The sequence below is a fragment of the Colius striatus genome, chromosome Z (genome assembly GCF_028858725.1).
Source record: "Colius striatus isolate bColStr4 chromosome Z, bColStr4.1.hap1, whole genome shotgun sequence".
Classification (NCBI taxonomy): Eukaryota; Metazoa; Chordata; class Aves; order Coliiformes; family Coliidae; genus Colius; species Colius striatus.
In genome coordinates this window covers 27,702,664-27,720,654 of record NC_084790.1, presented here as the reverse complement: position 1 = coordinate 27,720,654, position 17,991 = coordinate 27,702,664, and the positions used below count along the sequence as shown (strand labels likewise).

Sequence of the window (17,991 nt, the reverse complement as noted above, 5' to 3'; positions counted from 1 at the left end):
CGGGAAGCCCTGCCGCGGAGGCTCCTGCCGCGGAGGCTCCCTCCTGGCGGTGGTGATCCCGGGAGCGAGCGTGCTCCCCGCCCCCGGGAACCCCCGGGTTTCCGCGGCATGGGGCTCCCCGCGGGGGGCGACGGCAGCCCTTACCTGCGGCGCGGCGCGGCGCGGGGCGGGGCGGGGCGGGCGGCGGGATCCCCTCGCGGGGCGGGGCGGGATTGGGCGGGCGGGAGAGGGGGGACCCTGCACCGCCCTCGCCGCCTCACGCTGCGACCGGTCCACCCCCCTCAGGTGACGTGATGCCCGTTGTTTTGGTCCGTCCGACCAATCGCACGAGGCGGCTGGCGTCTACGGGAGCCGGGATGGGCCCGTCGTGGCGGCAGCAGGACTCTCCCCTGCCGACCATAACGCATTGCGCAGGGTGCACCACCGCCCGGTCCTCCCGCGGCTTTAACGGCGCTGGCATGGACGCACCGCGGCAGTTCCCGGCGGGCTTCGGCCCGGAGCAGCAGCAACAGCGCCAACCGCCGCCGCACTGTCAGCAGCAGCAGCAGCAGCAGCAGCACGGTCAGGACAAGCAGAGTCTCCTCCAACAGCAGCAGAGCCCATGCCTCCAGTGCAACAACTGCGCCTACTACGGAGCTGCTGCGGCAGCCGCGGGGGATAACCTGCCCCTGCTGCTCCGCGCCTCTTCGCCCCTCTCGGGCGCCTTCCGGACTCACTCTTCGCCGCTCTCCTCCGCAGCCTCCTCCCGGCAAGGCAGCCAGCTGAACGTCAGCGAGCTCACCCCGTCCAGCCATGCCGGCGCGTCCAGGCAGCCTCACCAGTATCCCCAGTACCACCAGTGCCACAGTCTGCAGCAGCAGCAGACAGCCAGCCCCAGCAGCAGTGTCAGCAGCGGAGGCACCCACCACCACCACCATCACCACCACCAGCAGCAGCAGCAGCGCCGGGAGAGCAACCCCTTCACCGAAATAGCCATGAGCAGCTGCAGGTACAACGGCGGAGTCATGCGGCCGCTCAGCAACCTGAGCTCGTCCCGCAGGAACCTACACGAGTTGGACTCCGAGTCGCAGCCACTACAGGCGCCGCTCGCCAGCCCCGCCGCCGGCGGCACCGGCACCTCTGCCACCCCAGAGATTGTGGTCTCCAAGCCCGAGCACAACAACTCCAACAACCTGGCGCTCTACGGCACCGCCGGCTCCGGCCCGGGCGGCTCTAGCAACGGTGGCGGCAAGTCCAGCAAGAAGAAGAACCAGAACATCGGCTACAAGCTAGGGCACCGCCGGGCGCTCTTCGAGAAGCGCAAGCGCCTCAGCGACTACGCGCTCATCTTCGGCATGTTCGGCATCGTCGTCATGGTCATCGAGACCGAGCTGTCTTGGGGCGCCTACACCAAGGTACCACCACCTCACGCCCGTCCCGGCCCGGCAGCCGGCATGACCGCCCCACGGCGTGGCGGACCTGCTCGTTCCCCGGCCCGGCGCCGACCCGAGGCGCTTTCCCCACCTCCCCCGCTGGTGTCGTAGTGCCGCTGGCACCTACTCTGCGCCCCTTGCTGTGAGGCGAGGCTGCCCTCCCCGGGGCCGTGGGCAGTGGGGCGGGAGCGGCGTCTGGTCGCGGGTCTCTGAGGGACAGCAGTCTCTTTCTCTTGCAGGAGTCGCTGTATTCCCTCGCTCTGAAATGCCTTATTAGCCTCTCCACGATTATCCTGCTCGGGCTCATCATCGTATACCACGCGAGGGAAATCCAGGTAACGTTTCCTTCTATGAGTCAGTGAGAGTTGCTGGCAAAGCGGGGGGTGCGAGGCGGTTTGTTCAAGGGCGCAGCGCCGGTAAGTTCTTGTCGCTTCCCGCCTGTTCTGAAAGCGAAAGCGATCTTTGCCGGAGTTGGTGAATGGACCTCAGCACCGGCGAGAAGCCCAGTGCCACCGGCGAGAAATATACATGCCAGGAAGCTCTGCCTGCTGAGGATTCTTGCTTGAGGTTGCACTATAGGATCACTTAGTACTGAGGTTAAAATGGACTTCCTCAGCCACAGCTGCTGTCTTCTGTAGCAGATGTACAGCAGCAGTCCTTCATTTCCCAATGACTACATTTCATACAGTGCATTTTCTTATGATGGCCAGGTTAATCACCATCACAGTGCAAGGTATGTAGTCTTTGCTGTGCTGTCCCAAATGTTCTGTAGGAGTACATTTAAGAGGAGGACAAAAACTTATGTTCAACTTTTTTTATTTGGTGCTTCACAGTCACTAGGAATGCAACGGAAGAAAACTGTCAGGAAAGAAAGGGCAAAAGGTAGGAGAAATGTAATGGTCAAAGCTGTAGAGTAAGTCTCACAAATACTATCTCAGGATCTGTTCAGGGGACTTAGTTCTAATTTCAGTTGTTTTGGTTTTTTTTTTTACCAAGGAATTCAAATTTGATGTTTCAGCTCAGTTGAAACATCCCACAGATAAAGTTCAAAGTTTTGAATACCTTATTCAGATGCATCAGTTCTCGTGCTCTTTTGGATTAACTGGAGATACCTTGAGCTACAAGTTGACAGGGCATCTGTCAAGGGCAAAGAAAACTTTTCAACTCATACCACTCAGTCAAAGAAAAAATATTAAAAATTAAGAATCGTATAGTGCTCTGCTTCTGTGCAGATGACTGCTGTAGTTTCGATGTGAAATAGTACCATAGTCTGCTACATAGGGTAATGTTAGAGAAGTATTATGTTACTGAAGACTCTTTGCCAAATTTGATCTCGTGCAGTCCTTGCACATCGGAAACTTCTATTCCTGGGTCAGAACCTGTTTCTCTGCATTAATATCGAAGACATGAAAGCTGTTTAATGACATTTTACTTAATGAACAAATGTTCTGTTGGAAGAGCATCTCTATAAACTACTGGAGTACTGATAAGGGGTTTCTTTATTGGTATAAAGGTAAATAAGTGGCTTTTCTGCAATGTGGGAGCCTTCTGCTCTGGTGTATCTTCCCACAAGATCAAAACTGAAAGAGAAAAAAAAATCTCTGTAAATGTCTGAATTACTCTGCATTTTTTCCATAAGCTTCAAGTAGAAAATTTAATGCCTAAATGACCAAATGTTGTAGGTCCATATTTACATCAACTTGTCCTGAGTAAGTTACTCCAAGATTCAGTTTGGTGTTTTTTCAGGTAAAAAGTTAGAAATTTTATTCCCCTCAGGAGTAAGTTATGGATCAGAAAAAAATCCAATCTTGAGAAACTAAATTTGTAATACCAATTTTGGTGTGGGTTTTTTTTCAATCATTTTTAAAAACTTCCTCATGTAAGCATCTACGTGGAAGTAGTTATGCAATCATGTGACTTAATCAAGATTAATGTAGCTTTCAATGCTGCCTGACAGTACAGACCACAGGCATACCTGGCTGTAAAACAGCAACACCTTAAGTTTTGGTCTGAGAGACACTGAAAACTGCAGTAGTCATGTCAGGGCCTGGAATGAGCTTCAGTTTCAAGGAGGTCTGTTGTTCATGTTGAAAATGAAAAGGAAATGATCTTTTTCAAGGATCGTGTTAGAAGGAAGGAGCATAGTACCATCCTTAGTCATTAGATACCTGGTAGCTTTTCAGTTTAGACATAATCTGTTTTTGCACACACACTTCACTATTAAAAAAAATCTGAAGAATGTGCAGAGCAAAAGTTACATCCATCTATGGTTATAAACTTGTGTTATACTTGTCATCTGAAAACAAGAAGTACCTTTAAATACTTTGGCTTGGAAATGTAAGGAAACTTCTCCAGACAAAAGAAAACACTGTGTAACCCTGGTAACGTAATGATTCTTAAGCTTTCAAGTTTACTGTTTTCTAAAGAAAGACACACTTGCCTTTATCTGAAGCAAATATCCTGCTGTATGCAGTAGAATGAGTGGTGTCTGAATTAAGCCCACATATGGTTGGTTGTGTCCTGCTAGTCTGTTTGCACCAGTTATTTGCCAATCCTGTTCAAGTTTGAACATTCCTTTCTAATTCTCATCTGAAGTGTACTCAGGCTTTACCAGTGGATATAGTGTAAATAAGCAGGAACTCATTGAGAGAAGAAAAATTGTTCTGTAGAGCAGAAGGTCAATGGATTCTGCTTTTGATGTGGTGTCTTTCATACTCTAGTGAAAGAAAACTAACCTAAGCATATGTAGATTTTTTTTTTAACAAAGCGTGAGACAAAACATTTTGGGGAAAAAAAAAAGCTGACGGTTTAATAATTATTACTGGTTGCAAATTTAATATTTAGAAACTGCTGGCAACGAAGAATGCCAGCAAGTAGAAATAATCTTTTTTATCCTTTTTGGTAGATGATGACCTTGATTTGTTGATAGGAACTCTGATTGGTGATGCTGCAAGGAAGCCCACGGGGCAGTGCCTAGCTGTATAAGCAGGTGACTCCCGATTTCCCAAAAAATGACCTTGCCCATTGGTTTTGCTTTGAAAGCAGTCAATCAGATGGCTAGACTTGGCGTGTCTCAGGCCAGCTGCACGTTGTAATGGAGCTGGAAGGGAAGTTTACCAAGACTTGTAGGGGTTCTTCACAAGAGCCGAGGCTGACCGATGAGTTTTGCTCCTCGTCTCTTCCACCGGTTAGACCGAGGCCGATGCGCGCCGGAGGAGCCGCAGCACTGCCTCTCGGGGTGGGGGGCGGGCGGGCGCGTGCGTTCCGCTGCCTCCCGTTCAGCACCGCAGACAGCTCCGCACTCTGCGCGCGGGCCGGCGGGGCCCGGCCCGGCGCACTCGCGGCTGTGGCGGGGAACCCACCCGCCTCCCCCAGCCGCGCCGCCGGGTGAGCTCCCCTCCGCGCGGCGGCGGGTCCACCACTCAGGGCATGTCGGCAGCCTCGCACGCCAGCAGCGGCTTTCGTTCTGAGCGGCCCGACACTTGCCGCGGGGATCTGCAGCTGACAGACATCCCCAAGTCTCCCGAAGGGTGTAGCTGCAGCATTTAGGCAAAAATTGTGTGGATGCTTGCGTAATACGGGAAATCTTAAAATATTTTCATCAAATACGTTTTCAGTGACTACCCTGTATGAGTTATATGAAAGTGTATTGTATTGTATTAGAAATAATGTGACCAGCAGGACCAGGGAAGTGATTATGCTCCTGTACTGGACACTGGTGAGGCTGCACCTTCACAATAAGGACGTTGAGGTGCCAGAGTGTGTCCAGAGATGTGCAACAAAGCTGGTGAAGGGTCTGGAGAATAGGTCTTGTGAGGAACAGCTGAGGGAGCTGGGGATGTTTAGCCTAGAGAAGATGAGTTTGAGGGGAGATACAATCACTCTCTACAGCTACCTGAAATATGATTGTAGTCAATCTCTTCTCTCCAGTAAAGAATGCTAGAACACGAGGAAATGACCTCAAATTGTGACAGGAGAGGTTTAGATTTGGCATTAGAAAAAACTTTTTCACTGAGGGGATGGTTAGACACTGGTACAGGCTGCCCAGGGAGCCAGTGGAGTCCTTGTCCATGAAGATATTTAAAAGACTTGTAGAAGAGAGGTCTTTGTGGCCAAGAAGGTCAATGACATCCTGAGATGCATCAAGAAGAGTGTGACCAGCAGGTCAAGGGAGGTTCTTGTACCCCTCTACTCTGCCCTGATGAGGCCTCATCTGGACTCCTGTGTCCAGTTCTGGGCTCCTCAGCTCAAGAAGGACAAGAACTTCTGGAGAGAGTCCAGCGCAGAGCACCAAGATGATCAGGGGACTGGAACATCTTTCGTACGAGGAAAGACTGGGGGAACTCGGGCTGTTTAGTCTATAAAAGAGGAGACTGAGTGGAGATCTTATTAACATTTACAAATATCTAAAGAGTGTATGTCAGGAGGTTGGGGCATCTCTTTTTTCTATTGTATCTAGCAACAGGACAAGGGGTAATGGGTTGAAGTTGGAACACAAAAAGTTCCACTTAAATATAAGAAAAAACTATTTCACTGTGAGGGTGACGGAGCTGTGGAACAGGCTGCCCAGAGGGGCTGCGGAGTCTCTTTTCTTGGAGGTCTTCAAGACCCGCCTGGACATGTTCCTGTGTGACCTGATCTAGGTGAACCTGCTTCTGCAGGGGGGTTGGACTAGGTGATCTCTAAAGGTCCCTTCCAACCCCTACCATTTTATGATTCTAAGAGGTCCTGAGGGACACGGTTTAGTGATGGACTTGGAAGTATTAGATTGGTGGTTGGACTTGATCTTAAAGGCCTTCTCTAACCAAAATGATTTTATAATTCCATGCTATAACTAGTTATAACTCTGTATAACTCCTAAGAGTGAGCTGCTATTAAATTTAATAAAAATTTAATAAATGTGAGTTAGTGTTAAGACTATGGTAGAAATGTGATGAATCCAACTAGGTTTAAATGATAATTCATAGCTTACATTATAATGCGGAGAAAAGAGGGTAAAAAATTAGAGGCAGGTTTCCTTCATATGTATCCCCTTTCTAGGAAAAAAAAAAACCAGTGAATAACAGTAACGATGTTGGAGTTGAGGATAGTGACAACTGCAAATTTCTGTGCTCTCCTTTTGGTCTGTTGTTGTCATGCCTGCCTGTAGTGCTGTAAAAAACATCACATTTGGGAGATAATGAAATACACATTGCTCACTGTCCCCGTGTTTATGTGACTGTTGATTCAATTTTTCAGAGCAAGTGCCCTGTGTTTGGATGATCACTGGGAAAAATGTAATTCGTTGTTATATCAGCCTAGAACAAGTATTTCTCTGACTTATTAGTCAGTTGAGAGTTTGAAATGGTGGAAGAGGGAAGAGCTAAGAAGATATCATGATCCAATTATCTTAATGATTTTTGGTGTATAAATTATCCAGTTCATACATAAACAATTTGTTACTTGATACTATTTTACATAATTAAAGAAGTGACATAGAATAAGGCTAAAATTGGAGTTCCTAGACAACCATTCCACATTTCTATAGTGGAATTTGCTGTTAGATCAATAAAGTAGAATTCAAGAAAATTTAAGGTTCACATGATAAAGTTGCATTTTTTCTGCTTTTTACAAAACTCTGTCTCTCTGTAGTGCTGCTGGAGACAAAAATGCTTTTTAACTATGCAGTCCTGAACTTCTGCTGGCACTTTCTTATACTACTCAGAGAACAAGATTAAAAAAAAAAATTCTGAGGTTGTGAGTAGGAGGCTTTTAATGTCTTTTATTGGACAGTCCCCTGTAGCCTGACATTTCTTGAGAGATGGTAGTCACTGAAGGAATGTATGCACTGAAGGAATGTATGCACTGGAACACTTTCCTTTTGATGGTGGACTGCCTAGTATGTCACTTTGGTAAATAAACATTGCCTTTTCATTGCCTATCCTGAGTAATGCTAACCTCTGCTGTCCTGGGCAGAATCTAAAACTCTTTTCATTCCTGTGTGACCTGATCTAGGTGAACCTGCTTCTGCAGGGGGGTTGGACTAGATGATCTCTAAAGGTCCCTTCCAACTTCTACCATTCTGTGATTCTATGATTCCTGATACAGATGCCCTCACTGACGTAGAAACATGAAAGTTGTTTTTACTTAGTAGAAGTGAATAGAAATGGGTTTGGGTTTGGATTTTTTTGTATGTCAGTTGAGATTTCTAACTGCTTCTAAGATGTATTACTAGTTGATACTTGGGTAGAACTCCTGTGGAAAGTCTTGCAAACCCCAAGGTTAAAGTTAAGCCATTACTTTCAAAGAAGAGCCTCCCAGGACTTCAGGGGGAGAAAGAACCTTAGGTCCCTAGATGGTTTTGAAGTGGTGGGAAAATAATGTGCTACTGATTCATTTAGATTGAAACACTTTCAGTCCTCATTAATTATATGGAAAATTATTGCAGTTCAGAGCCCAAATATCTTGTTGAAGTATCAAGAGTCTTTTAATCTTTTCCCTGTTCTTGAAAACTTGAAATGGAACAAGCAATATCAGGAACCGCAAATAGTGATAATAAATGCAATCTTGACCTGTTTGTTGTGCAAATAATTTCCATAATGCAGGACAGTAGTAAGCACTGTTTACTGGAGTTTCATTATCTTATTGGCATCAATGGAAAGGTCTGTACTAAAAATTTTGCACTCATGAACTCCCATACAGTTTCCTGTCATATGAAAGAACAGGTGTTCAGCAGGCCAAATTATTCATTTGGTTTAATCTATATTATTGTTTTAGCTTCACTGGGATGGTACATGTGCATCTCATTATCTGTTTTGTTGCCACTGTTGACTCTGCACTGAGTCTACCTTGCAGTTGCTTAGGTTTATTGAAACATAAGGCATTGCACACACGGCTGTAAAACTTCTTCCGCAGAAAGAAATGAGTTAGATTAAGAGCACAGAAAGCAAGCATGTTGAGTAACTGGTGGAAGTCAAGAAATAAACTTTGAATGATAATGTTATTCTAATCTGAAGCCTGCTGAGAATCAGTGATTTTTTTTTTTTCCAAGTTTATTTTACTAGAGTTTGGATCATGCAACAATAAAACTCATTGTGTAGCAGTTTTGATCCAGGATACAGTATCCACAGGCTTGAAAGTTCCCTTCTACCATTCAAGTTTACTATGTGTGCCATTTATGTATTAAACATAGTGTTCCATATTTATATTGAACAGCAGACAGTCATGCTGAAATTGAAGGACACTGTATCTGTGTGAAATTAACACCATACCTGTCAAAGTTGTACTGGAGACTATTTTTTTGCAGGTGCTTACTTTGAGTTCTATTTTATTATAGCTTATATCTGTAGAGCTTGTTGATGTAGGAGAGTTGACCAGCGCTTGATGTCTGAAATGCAGTGCTGTAATGCATACATCATGGAATACAGTCTGGAAAATCCTGTACCATTGGTGAGCATCCAAAAGAATCTGAGGCCCTTTGCATTAAAGTTACATGTAGAAGGTGCCTCTATTTCCATCAGGCTCCACTAGAACATAGGAGGAGGTCATATCTGATAGCCAAGGAAACTGGCCGTACCTAGAAATATCTCTATTCATATGCACCCTTGTTCTGAGCATTTTCAAATTAGGCCCTTAAAAGGTTTATCAATACATAGTAGTACGTAGTGACATGTGAGAAGGTCTGTTATTTCCACTGTTGGAGGAAGAATACTTGTAGCCAAAGATCACATTCATGGTAAAAATGTGGTTTGTAGCTTAGCTGAATACAGTTTTCTATCATTTTAAAGGCATTCTGTATATATATCCTGCTGGGAAATTATTGTACATGTCATATCCTTCAACTTCAGGGACTTTAGATCAGAAAATTCTGTCAGATACTTTACTACAGCTCTGGTTTGGCTGAGTTTAAGTGAAAGCATGACAAGACTGACAATGCTTCTGTGATTCTGGCTTTGGCTTACGTGTGATATACTAAATGTAGTATCTCATGCTTTGAATTTTACTTGGGACATGGACTAGGTGATCTTTCAAGGTCCTTCCGGCCCTTGAGAATCTGTGATTCTGTGATTTAGAGCAAAAATCAGAACAGGAATGGCTGCTGCTTATGACTTAGGATTTAAAAGATGTGTGGAAGTTTCTATGTGACTTCGAACAGCTGCTTTCACCCTTGATTTTGATGATGAAAGTTGTTGTCACACTCCCTTACTAGAGGATGAATTACTACTCTGATACTATGAAGCTCCTTTAAAGATGTGTATTACCGCTAAAAGAAGAGTCTGTAATTGATCTTCTCATTAACTTCAAGGAAGCTGAGCATATTGGTCATTGTAGAAAGTTTATTTTATTAACTGAAAATAAACGGTAAAGTACACAGAAAACCAAGTAATTTTGTAAGGAAGTTTCTATGTTCTATGGAGAAGAGACGGGTTACACAACATGACAGAAAATAAAATTAGAATTTAAATAACTTTTGTAATTTTTATTTTTTTTCTTCGTAAAGTAACATAAGCTATATTACACTGAAAAATATTAATAGGAAAACTTCCATTAAAAAACTATGATATTCGGAATACCTGTGTGTTAAAGCGTATTTTTAATGGAATTATGTGAACTGACTTTGTCCCATTAATTTTGTGAAAGCTACAGTAAGTGAATTCTTCTTCTATCTTCTGACAATTTTAAGACATTATCATGAGAACATGTTTTAGAGCTTTGAAAGAATTCTTGTGTAAAGAGAGTGGTAAAACATGAACATTTTATGCTTTAAACTGGTGTATCTGAACCCAGGCCTTTGCAACCAAAAATATTCTGTTCCTATTATACATAAATATTTTATGTAATGCTGCTTTAATGTAGTCACTGGGAATCACACATTTGTAACTTACTGATTCATTCATCTTTTCCCTCTTGAAGAATCTCTGTGATTGTGCTTCTTCATCTGTGTGAAAACAGTCATTAATAAACATAGTTTTACACTGATATCTTAAAAGCAAAAGAGCGTGAAGGTTAGGTACTCCATGAAGTTGTGAAGAGGGATCAGTTCTGAAGAAGGATGTGTGCATCTTTAAAGGTGCTTCCTTTCCCCACTCATTTTGGTACAGGTTGACAAACCTTTCAGAATTACGTTCTTTTTGAAAAAATAATAAACCTTTTCATTAATATGGAAGTACCACTGTGAATTCCACATAAAGTAAAACCAAAGAGTAAACATTAAATATATTTACATTTAAAAGTTAATACTCTTAGTCTTTTAAAGCGTAGTTTGCTCTGGGTAGAGTTCTTTTTTTTTTTTTCCCCTGTAAAGAAACATTTATTAAAACAAAAAAGCTGCTCTGACAAATTAGAACCTTCTAAACTTTCATGCATATTGTAGAGCCATCTTGATAGGAGAGGGCTGGGTTCTGTGTTATGTGATTGACCAACAAAACCATTTACTGAATTTTGGTTGAATACATTTTACAAAGTTACTGAAGACTACAGGAGCCATGAGAGTCATAAATTGAGAGTTAAAAGGCTGTACAGGTGTAACTAATTTGTCTTGCAAAACCACTGCTGCTGGTAAGGATGTATCTGCAGGAAGAGACACAGCCTGATACTGAATGTGGATACGTAGATAAAGAATCAGAGGCAAAGGAAGAGTTCTGACTTGTAAAAGACCATATTTGAATTAAAGAAATAATTAAGAAATAAATATGTGGATGATGGATGCATCAAGAAGAGTGTAGCCAGCAGGTCAAGGGAGGTTCTTGACCCCCTCTACGCTGCCCTGGGGAGGCCTCATCTGGAGTACTGTGTCCAGTTCTGGGCTCCTCAGCTCAAGAGGGACAGGGAATTGCTGGAGAGAGTCCAGTGCAGGGCCACCAAGATTATCAGGGGACTGGAACATCTTTCATACGTGGAAAGACTGTGGGAACTGGGGCTGTTTAGTCTAGAGAAGAGGAGACTGAGGGGAGATCTTATAAACGTTTACAAATATCTAAATGGTGGGTGTCAGGAGGTTGGGACATCCCTTTTTTCTATTGTATCTAGCAACAGGACAAGGGGTGATGGGATGAAGCTGGAACACAAAAAGTTCCACTTAAATATAAGAAAAAGCTGTTTCACTGTGAGTATGAGGGAGCAGTAGAACAGGCTGCCCAGAGGAGTTGTGGAGAACTATGTGCCAAGAAGTGTTTGACAGAATATGCTGGATTTTCTGGGATCTGTATTTTTGTTTACTTGGGTTTTTTTTTCTTGAAGGGGCAGCTGCAGTCATAAATAGTAGCGATCGAGTAAGACAGTATTTTACCTATGAAGAAATACAGATAAATACTTGTAAAGAGACTGACCTCTATGTTTATTTAACCTGATGTTGAAAATTTACCATCTTAAAGGTATTTTAACTTATTCTTATAGGCAGTTTGAACTGTTATATTGTACAGCCAGAAGCCCACTTTAGGCCTTCAGGAGTAACAGACTCTAACTGAATAGCTATTTTATTGCTACTCCCTCTCAGTTTTACTTGCCAGGGTGAATTATAGAGGCAGTTCTGCAGGAATACTGTGTGACTTTGTTAATTAGGATTATTGAATACACAAGTATAGTTAACTCTGGTTCTCCTACTGCCCTATTCTTAAATGAAGTTCTAAGAGAGTGAAAACACTACAGGGACTTTGTGATTCCTCTGGTGGGGTTCACCCATTATCAGTTAAATCAAAATTTACTCACTTTAAGAACAGACAGATAAACTTTCCCAAATAACTAAAGCATTTATGTCATAAACATACACTAAAGGAGAAGACAGATTCTTGTATAAATGATGTGTTGGTACCAGACATTCCTTAAACACAAGTTGGTAAGTTTAGAGTCACTGGTGTACTCCTCTGGCAGAATGAACGAGTTAGCTTATTTTATCTAGCTTCAGATTCCATGTTTCTTCCTTTAACTTCTGTTTCTTGTATTCACTTGCAAAAATATTGAAAATTTCTTCGAAAACACATCATTTTCATAATTGATTCCAGTTTTCCTAGATCATCCCTGAAGAGAATGAGACATCTCTCGCATTGGGAACCGTGGCAGATGGCAGCCGTTTTGGGAGACAGCATTTCTTTGTGCAGTGATCTGTAGAACAATTTTTTTTAGTACTGAATGAAGAAAAACAAATCCTAAATGAAGATTTGTAAAATAATAATTTAAAATTAACAACATAAAATATTGAAATGTAGATAGTTCTCCCCAGTGAGTTTTGCTTCTGCAAGAAGATTGTAGAATCAGTTACTTTATTCCAGAGTTATTAGAAATGGGAAAAAAATACAATGCAGACCACTAGAGTTCTTAAAAAATATATTCTAAAAATTAGTGCTGTGAAATAACATGGTTATTTTGTGGGAGGATGTGATGTGTTCTTTATATCTGAAGTTTTGGATCTGCTGCTTCAGTGCAAAATTAAATGAATCCCTAACTGTGAAGGCAATGTTTCCATCCTTGTTCAACCAAGATCAGTGCAGTAGCAGACCTAAAAGACCAGAAGGAGTTTTTAAAGAGATATTTGTTACTTTGCAGTTATTTTATTAGCACAGTAATTTGTTCAATGTTGTTATTTGTGCAAAAGATTATTTGTGAACCTAAGCAATTAATTTGCTCAATCTTTGCAATATCCCTTTTAGATGTAATAAAGATCTCATAGGTCTTGTCCTGCTGCACGATCTTGGCAGGGAGAGCAAGTCAGAGCAGGCCAGCAAAAGCGGAGTATTGAGGAGTAATGGCTGTTGTAAGCCCAGTTCTGAACAAGTTGTGGCGTGATTAGGTTAGTTTAGCTTGGTTAGGTTTGGTTAGGTGCTGAAATGTTTCCTAAGGCTTACTATATCCACATAACCTTGCTTAATCCTCAGGTTCTTGGGAGAAAAAGCTGTGGCTGAAAACTGTAATTTTTGTTCCATCTCTGTCAATTTTATGAAGCTGCTATTCTGAATTGCTTTGTATCACTCAGTGTATTCTCTAGTAAATACATCTCTTATGTAGTAACATATTCTTTTTATTTTCTTTGTTATTATTCTTCCATGCTTTTAAAATAATGAAGTAATAAATACTATAAAACAAGATTAACGTTGTTTCAGTGACTTGGTGCCCATTTCCCTGGTTTGCATATTTGTGCAGGACATCCACCTGAACTGTTCCTCTGTTATTTTGCTGACACTTAAGCAGTATTCAGAGCTTTATTAAGAAGTCTTCTACATGTGGTAACTTACGGAGCTTATTCTCATTGTTTTAAGGACCTGGACAGGGTGGGATCTGAAGCTTTAGTATAATGAAATTGCCATTAAGAATATCTTTAAGAATTACTTGTTATGGACCTTGACTTTGTAGAAACTCCTTATTCAGTCAGTTTAATTCAATCAATTACTGCTAGTTCTACTGAGTATCTCAAATGACTAGAGTAATCCTGAGTGTTAGACTTCTGTTTCTGGGCCTCTGATTTAGTTCAAAAGTTCATAGAAATTCATATAACTATCTCCCTGTTGATGACAAATCAGAGGAAGCTCAGCTGTGATTATTTCAACAAGAGACCAAACAAATATAAATTAGGAGTTTGTCTTATGAAATATCTTCTTAATAATGAAAATTAATTTTAAAATGTTTTGATATTAATAAATTTAAGCAGCACTTTCTATTAATAATAATAGATTAATTATCTAATTCTTTTGATTTTGTCATATATTTGTAAGCTTATGATGACTTCTTAGTTTGATGCATAATTACATTTTTCTCAGGGGGTTCCTCTCCTCCATAGTATATGGAATGACATCTCAATCTTTTTCTTTTGTAGTCCTTTGATTTCAATTCTTAACACTATTACCTGCATAATAAGTTACTGAGTGGAAAGAATGTCAGTTTTAGGAGCATCTCACTTTCTTTGGCTCCCTGGAGAACATGCATATATATGAAGAGACTTGTATGAAAAGAAATTATGTATGTCCTAGCAATTGCTGAGTACTGTAATGATCTTTTGGCATTGTAGGCTGTTAAGCTATTTCACAGTTGTTTGAGATGAATGACAGAGCTGAAGGTCTCACCAGTAACATTTCAAAATATTGAGCAATACCTCTGAATATCTGGAGAGAGAAAGCTAAAAAGAATACTGTCAGTATGTGATTTAAAATAGAAGAGAAATATGGTTAAGGAGAATTTAACTTAAGCACGATTAAACCCAGTATTAGTTTATGCGATCATAAATGTCCTTTGTAAAAAATCTCATTGAGTATTTGGAGTCAGTTTTTTACAATGATCTGAGGGACAGATGTTAAAAAAAACACATATACAAACCTGCTAAGTACATTGTTTTAACATAGATATGTTTTTTGAAATGGTTACCTGTGGTCTGTCAAGAGTAGCTAAGATGTACTACCCAAGTGTGTTTTAATGTGAAGTTTTTGATGCTGCACTTCAGAAAATATGGTTCATAAAGACTATAAATGGTCTGGGCCTCTTTTACAGATCCCATCCTGAGGTGGTTTACAAGATTTCAATGCAGTCTCTGATGGAAGTATTTTGAGCTTGCTTAGCCACTAGTGCACAATAACATGTGGTTTTCCTTACATGCATTGATATACACACTATTTGTAGCAAAATATCAATATTTATGAAAACCTCATTTTTCACAGAGATGCCATATTGACATAAATTTACTGTCAAAATAAAAATTTTTGTGCTGAAGCTATGTGTCAGACTTCTACAGTCTTCTGTTTAAATTGTCATTTTTTATAATTTGGAGGTGAGGTCACTGTATGCATGGATACGTGGATAAGTGATAGAGCAGTCTAACTTTGCCATTTGAATGAACTAAGTGGGTTTCATTCTGTAGATAACTATATCCACGAGACCTTCTCATGGCCTACTAGAAAGTCTAGGTTTAACTCTGGACATCGGAAAAAACTTGGGAAATACAAGATAGCCAAGCCCTCATGTAATTTTGTAGAAAAACATATGCTTTGCCTTCTGTGGTTTTGTGTGCAGGAGGTGTTTATTTCCCCATGACTTTAAATATTACATAGCCCCACTAACATCTCTGCTCAATGGAGTTCTATTTAGGATGAGGAGAACTCAGGAGCTCATCAAGGACAGACCTTTAGATAACTTACAGACCATTTGATTACATGCCTTCTGATGATGAAGAAACATCTTCCCTGTTCCCTAGGTAGCAGGAACTGTGTTCAAGGCTTGAGATGTCTTTCCCACCACCATATGGTTTTAAATCATTTGTACTTAATGGGATGCTATGAGACAATAATTTGACTATTTGGTGTAGTGAGATGAAAGTTGTATCTTCTTCATCTCTGAGCAGGATAATGGCCTTTTTTGTTGTAGAAGTGATAATTTGAGGATGAACAACTGTAGAAAAATGTAAAAATTCTGGTACGTCAGTAACCTTGGAGACTACATTTTGCTACTCTGAATCACAGTGCCATCAGTTCTTTCATAAGGTTTAAGTGACTCCAGAGTTTAACCATTTTAAATTCCAATTTATAATTTAAACAATTGCAACAATACATTTGTGAGTGCAGTTGATTCCTCTTCTGCAAGGAATGCTTCCTGGAGTGCAGCAGATGCTACTGCATCACTGTTTATTGCTTCCTTTTTACTCCTATATTAAGGTATTCCTACAGTGTTATGGCAGGTAGCAATACAGTTTTCAGATGTGTTCTCCTACCTGTGTTGTAAATGCATTTTTAGAAAACGGCTAGTTTCTTTGCACCATACCCGCTGATCGTCTGCCATGAATCTGTTTTGATACACCAATAATTTACGAAGTTGTTTTAAGTAGCTTTGGGGAGTCTCTGATCTAAGTTGTCATTGTGTGCAGTCTGTCTAGTTTGAATGTTTTTTTGTTGTCTGGTGTTACATGAATTTTACAGAATGTTATGTAAATATGATATACCTATATAGGCATCTATTATATGATTTTGTTTGTGGTTTTTTTTACCATGTTTCATTACAAATGTAAAATTCGTTTGAAATTAAAGATTGATTTATTTCTTACGTTTGCATACAACATGCTAGAAATACTTTACATAATTTCAAGTGAAAATAACTTTAAAAAATTTCTTACAGACTGCAGACCTAGCACAGGTATATGAGGGTTCCATATTTTAAAAACTTTTCCATTAAAAAGAATCTTTTTAAGAACTCTGATGAAGTACTTACATCAAATTTCAACACTGAGTAATTAGAAGAAATTTGAAAGCTATGAACAGCATCACTTCTTTGACATTGACTGGAGTTTGGCCTTCTCTGTGGAGTGTAGGACTCAGTTCTATAGGAAGAGTTTACTCACTCTTCTATGATATTCCCTTTTTATTCCTAGCATCATTCAAATGGGGAGTAATATCTTGAAATTAACACATGGTTATTATAACAGGATTGACTGAAAGCAACTAAGAGAGTGTGTATGGACTCTTTATATTGTGCTGTTCAGCTGTGCTTTTCCTTATTTTACCTTCCTCCCTTTACAAATAAGAAATATACCTATCCAAGCACTCAGGCACACACAAATACTTCTGTATCTACTGAATTAAAAGCTAAACTTGCATTTAGTAGGTTGCATAATTGCAAGTATATATAATGTACATGAAATCCTCTACTAATTTCTTTGTTACTTTGATATGTCCCAATTAAATTGTTATTTACAGCCTGTTTTAGAGGCCTATGTTTGTTCCAGAGTTTGATATCTATCATAGTTTGCATTTAGAGACAGAATTGTAAAGAAATTTTCCTCATAAATATTATTTTGAAGTACTAATATTTTTGTAAAATAGAAACGTATATACTGGTTCTGTAGTCTTTTGTGACTTTAGATGTTTTCATACCTTCCATGTTTTCACCTCATAAATCTCGTTATATGTTACCTGAGGATGTTACCACTTTAAAATACTATTTTCCTTAGAAGAAATTGGCACAGCTGAGGACAAGGAAAATTGATAGAGATCTTCTGTGTGTGCAAACATAACACATTTCACTGAGCACTACCGAGAAACTTCTTACTTTGTAGTATGTTTGGATTTCTTCTGCTGACAGGTGAATATGTTATCAAGTATGTATTCCATAGTGACAGTTTTTTAAAAGACTTATTCATTAAATAACATTTTCTTCCATTAAAATTGTAAGATCAAATTGTAATGCCTAAGTTTAACTCAACATTCTGCTATTCTCATCTTTTATGTTGAATCGGTACTTGAGGTATCATTTTTCTTGAATTGCCTTTCTGCACAGAGAATTCATTTTGAAGTTGGTGAAGATGGCATGTAAAAAGGGAGGACAAAAGACCATTGCTTTTTTCAGCAGATTTTGAAACTTTAAAAGATATTTTAAAAACACTGCCAGTTTGACATGTATTTGATATGCATCTGAGAATTTAAATACTTTATTGTTAATTTATCCTTTTCTTCACACAGCATTTGAGAGATTTGATATTATCTAGCTTTTTTTCAGTCGATCTGACTTACTGTTTGTTCATCTGTATTCTAGGTGTTCTAAAAACCAGACCTCTTCATAACTGATGTAGCACTTCTGTGATCTTGTTTACAGCATTTACAGGCTAATTACGGGGATCAAATGTACTTGAGCC

The 17,991-nt window shown here is 40.6% G+C and overlaps 1 protein-coding gene across 1 annotated transcript in view; it reads left to right on the top strand.

Annotated features, from left to right (window-relative positions):
* Window positions 1–293: 293 nt before the first annotated feature.
* KCNN2 (potassium calcium-activated channel subfamily N member 2) overlaps window positions 294–17,991 on the top strand; it is a 67,674-nt gene continuing 49,976 nt past the window's right edge. Inside the window, exons 1-2 of the mRNA XM_062018283.1 lie at window positions 294–1,394; window positions 1,652–1,747. Of these exons, the coding sequence (XP_061874267.1) occupies window positions 294–1,394; window positions 1,652–1,747 (1,197 nt within the window). The remainder of the gene's footprint in view (window positions 1,395–1,651; window positions 1,748–17,991) is intronic.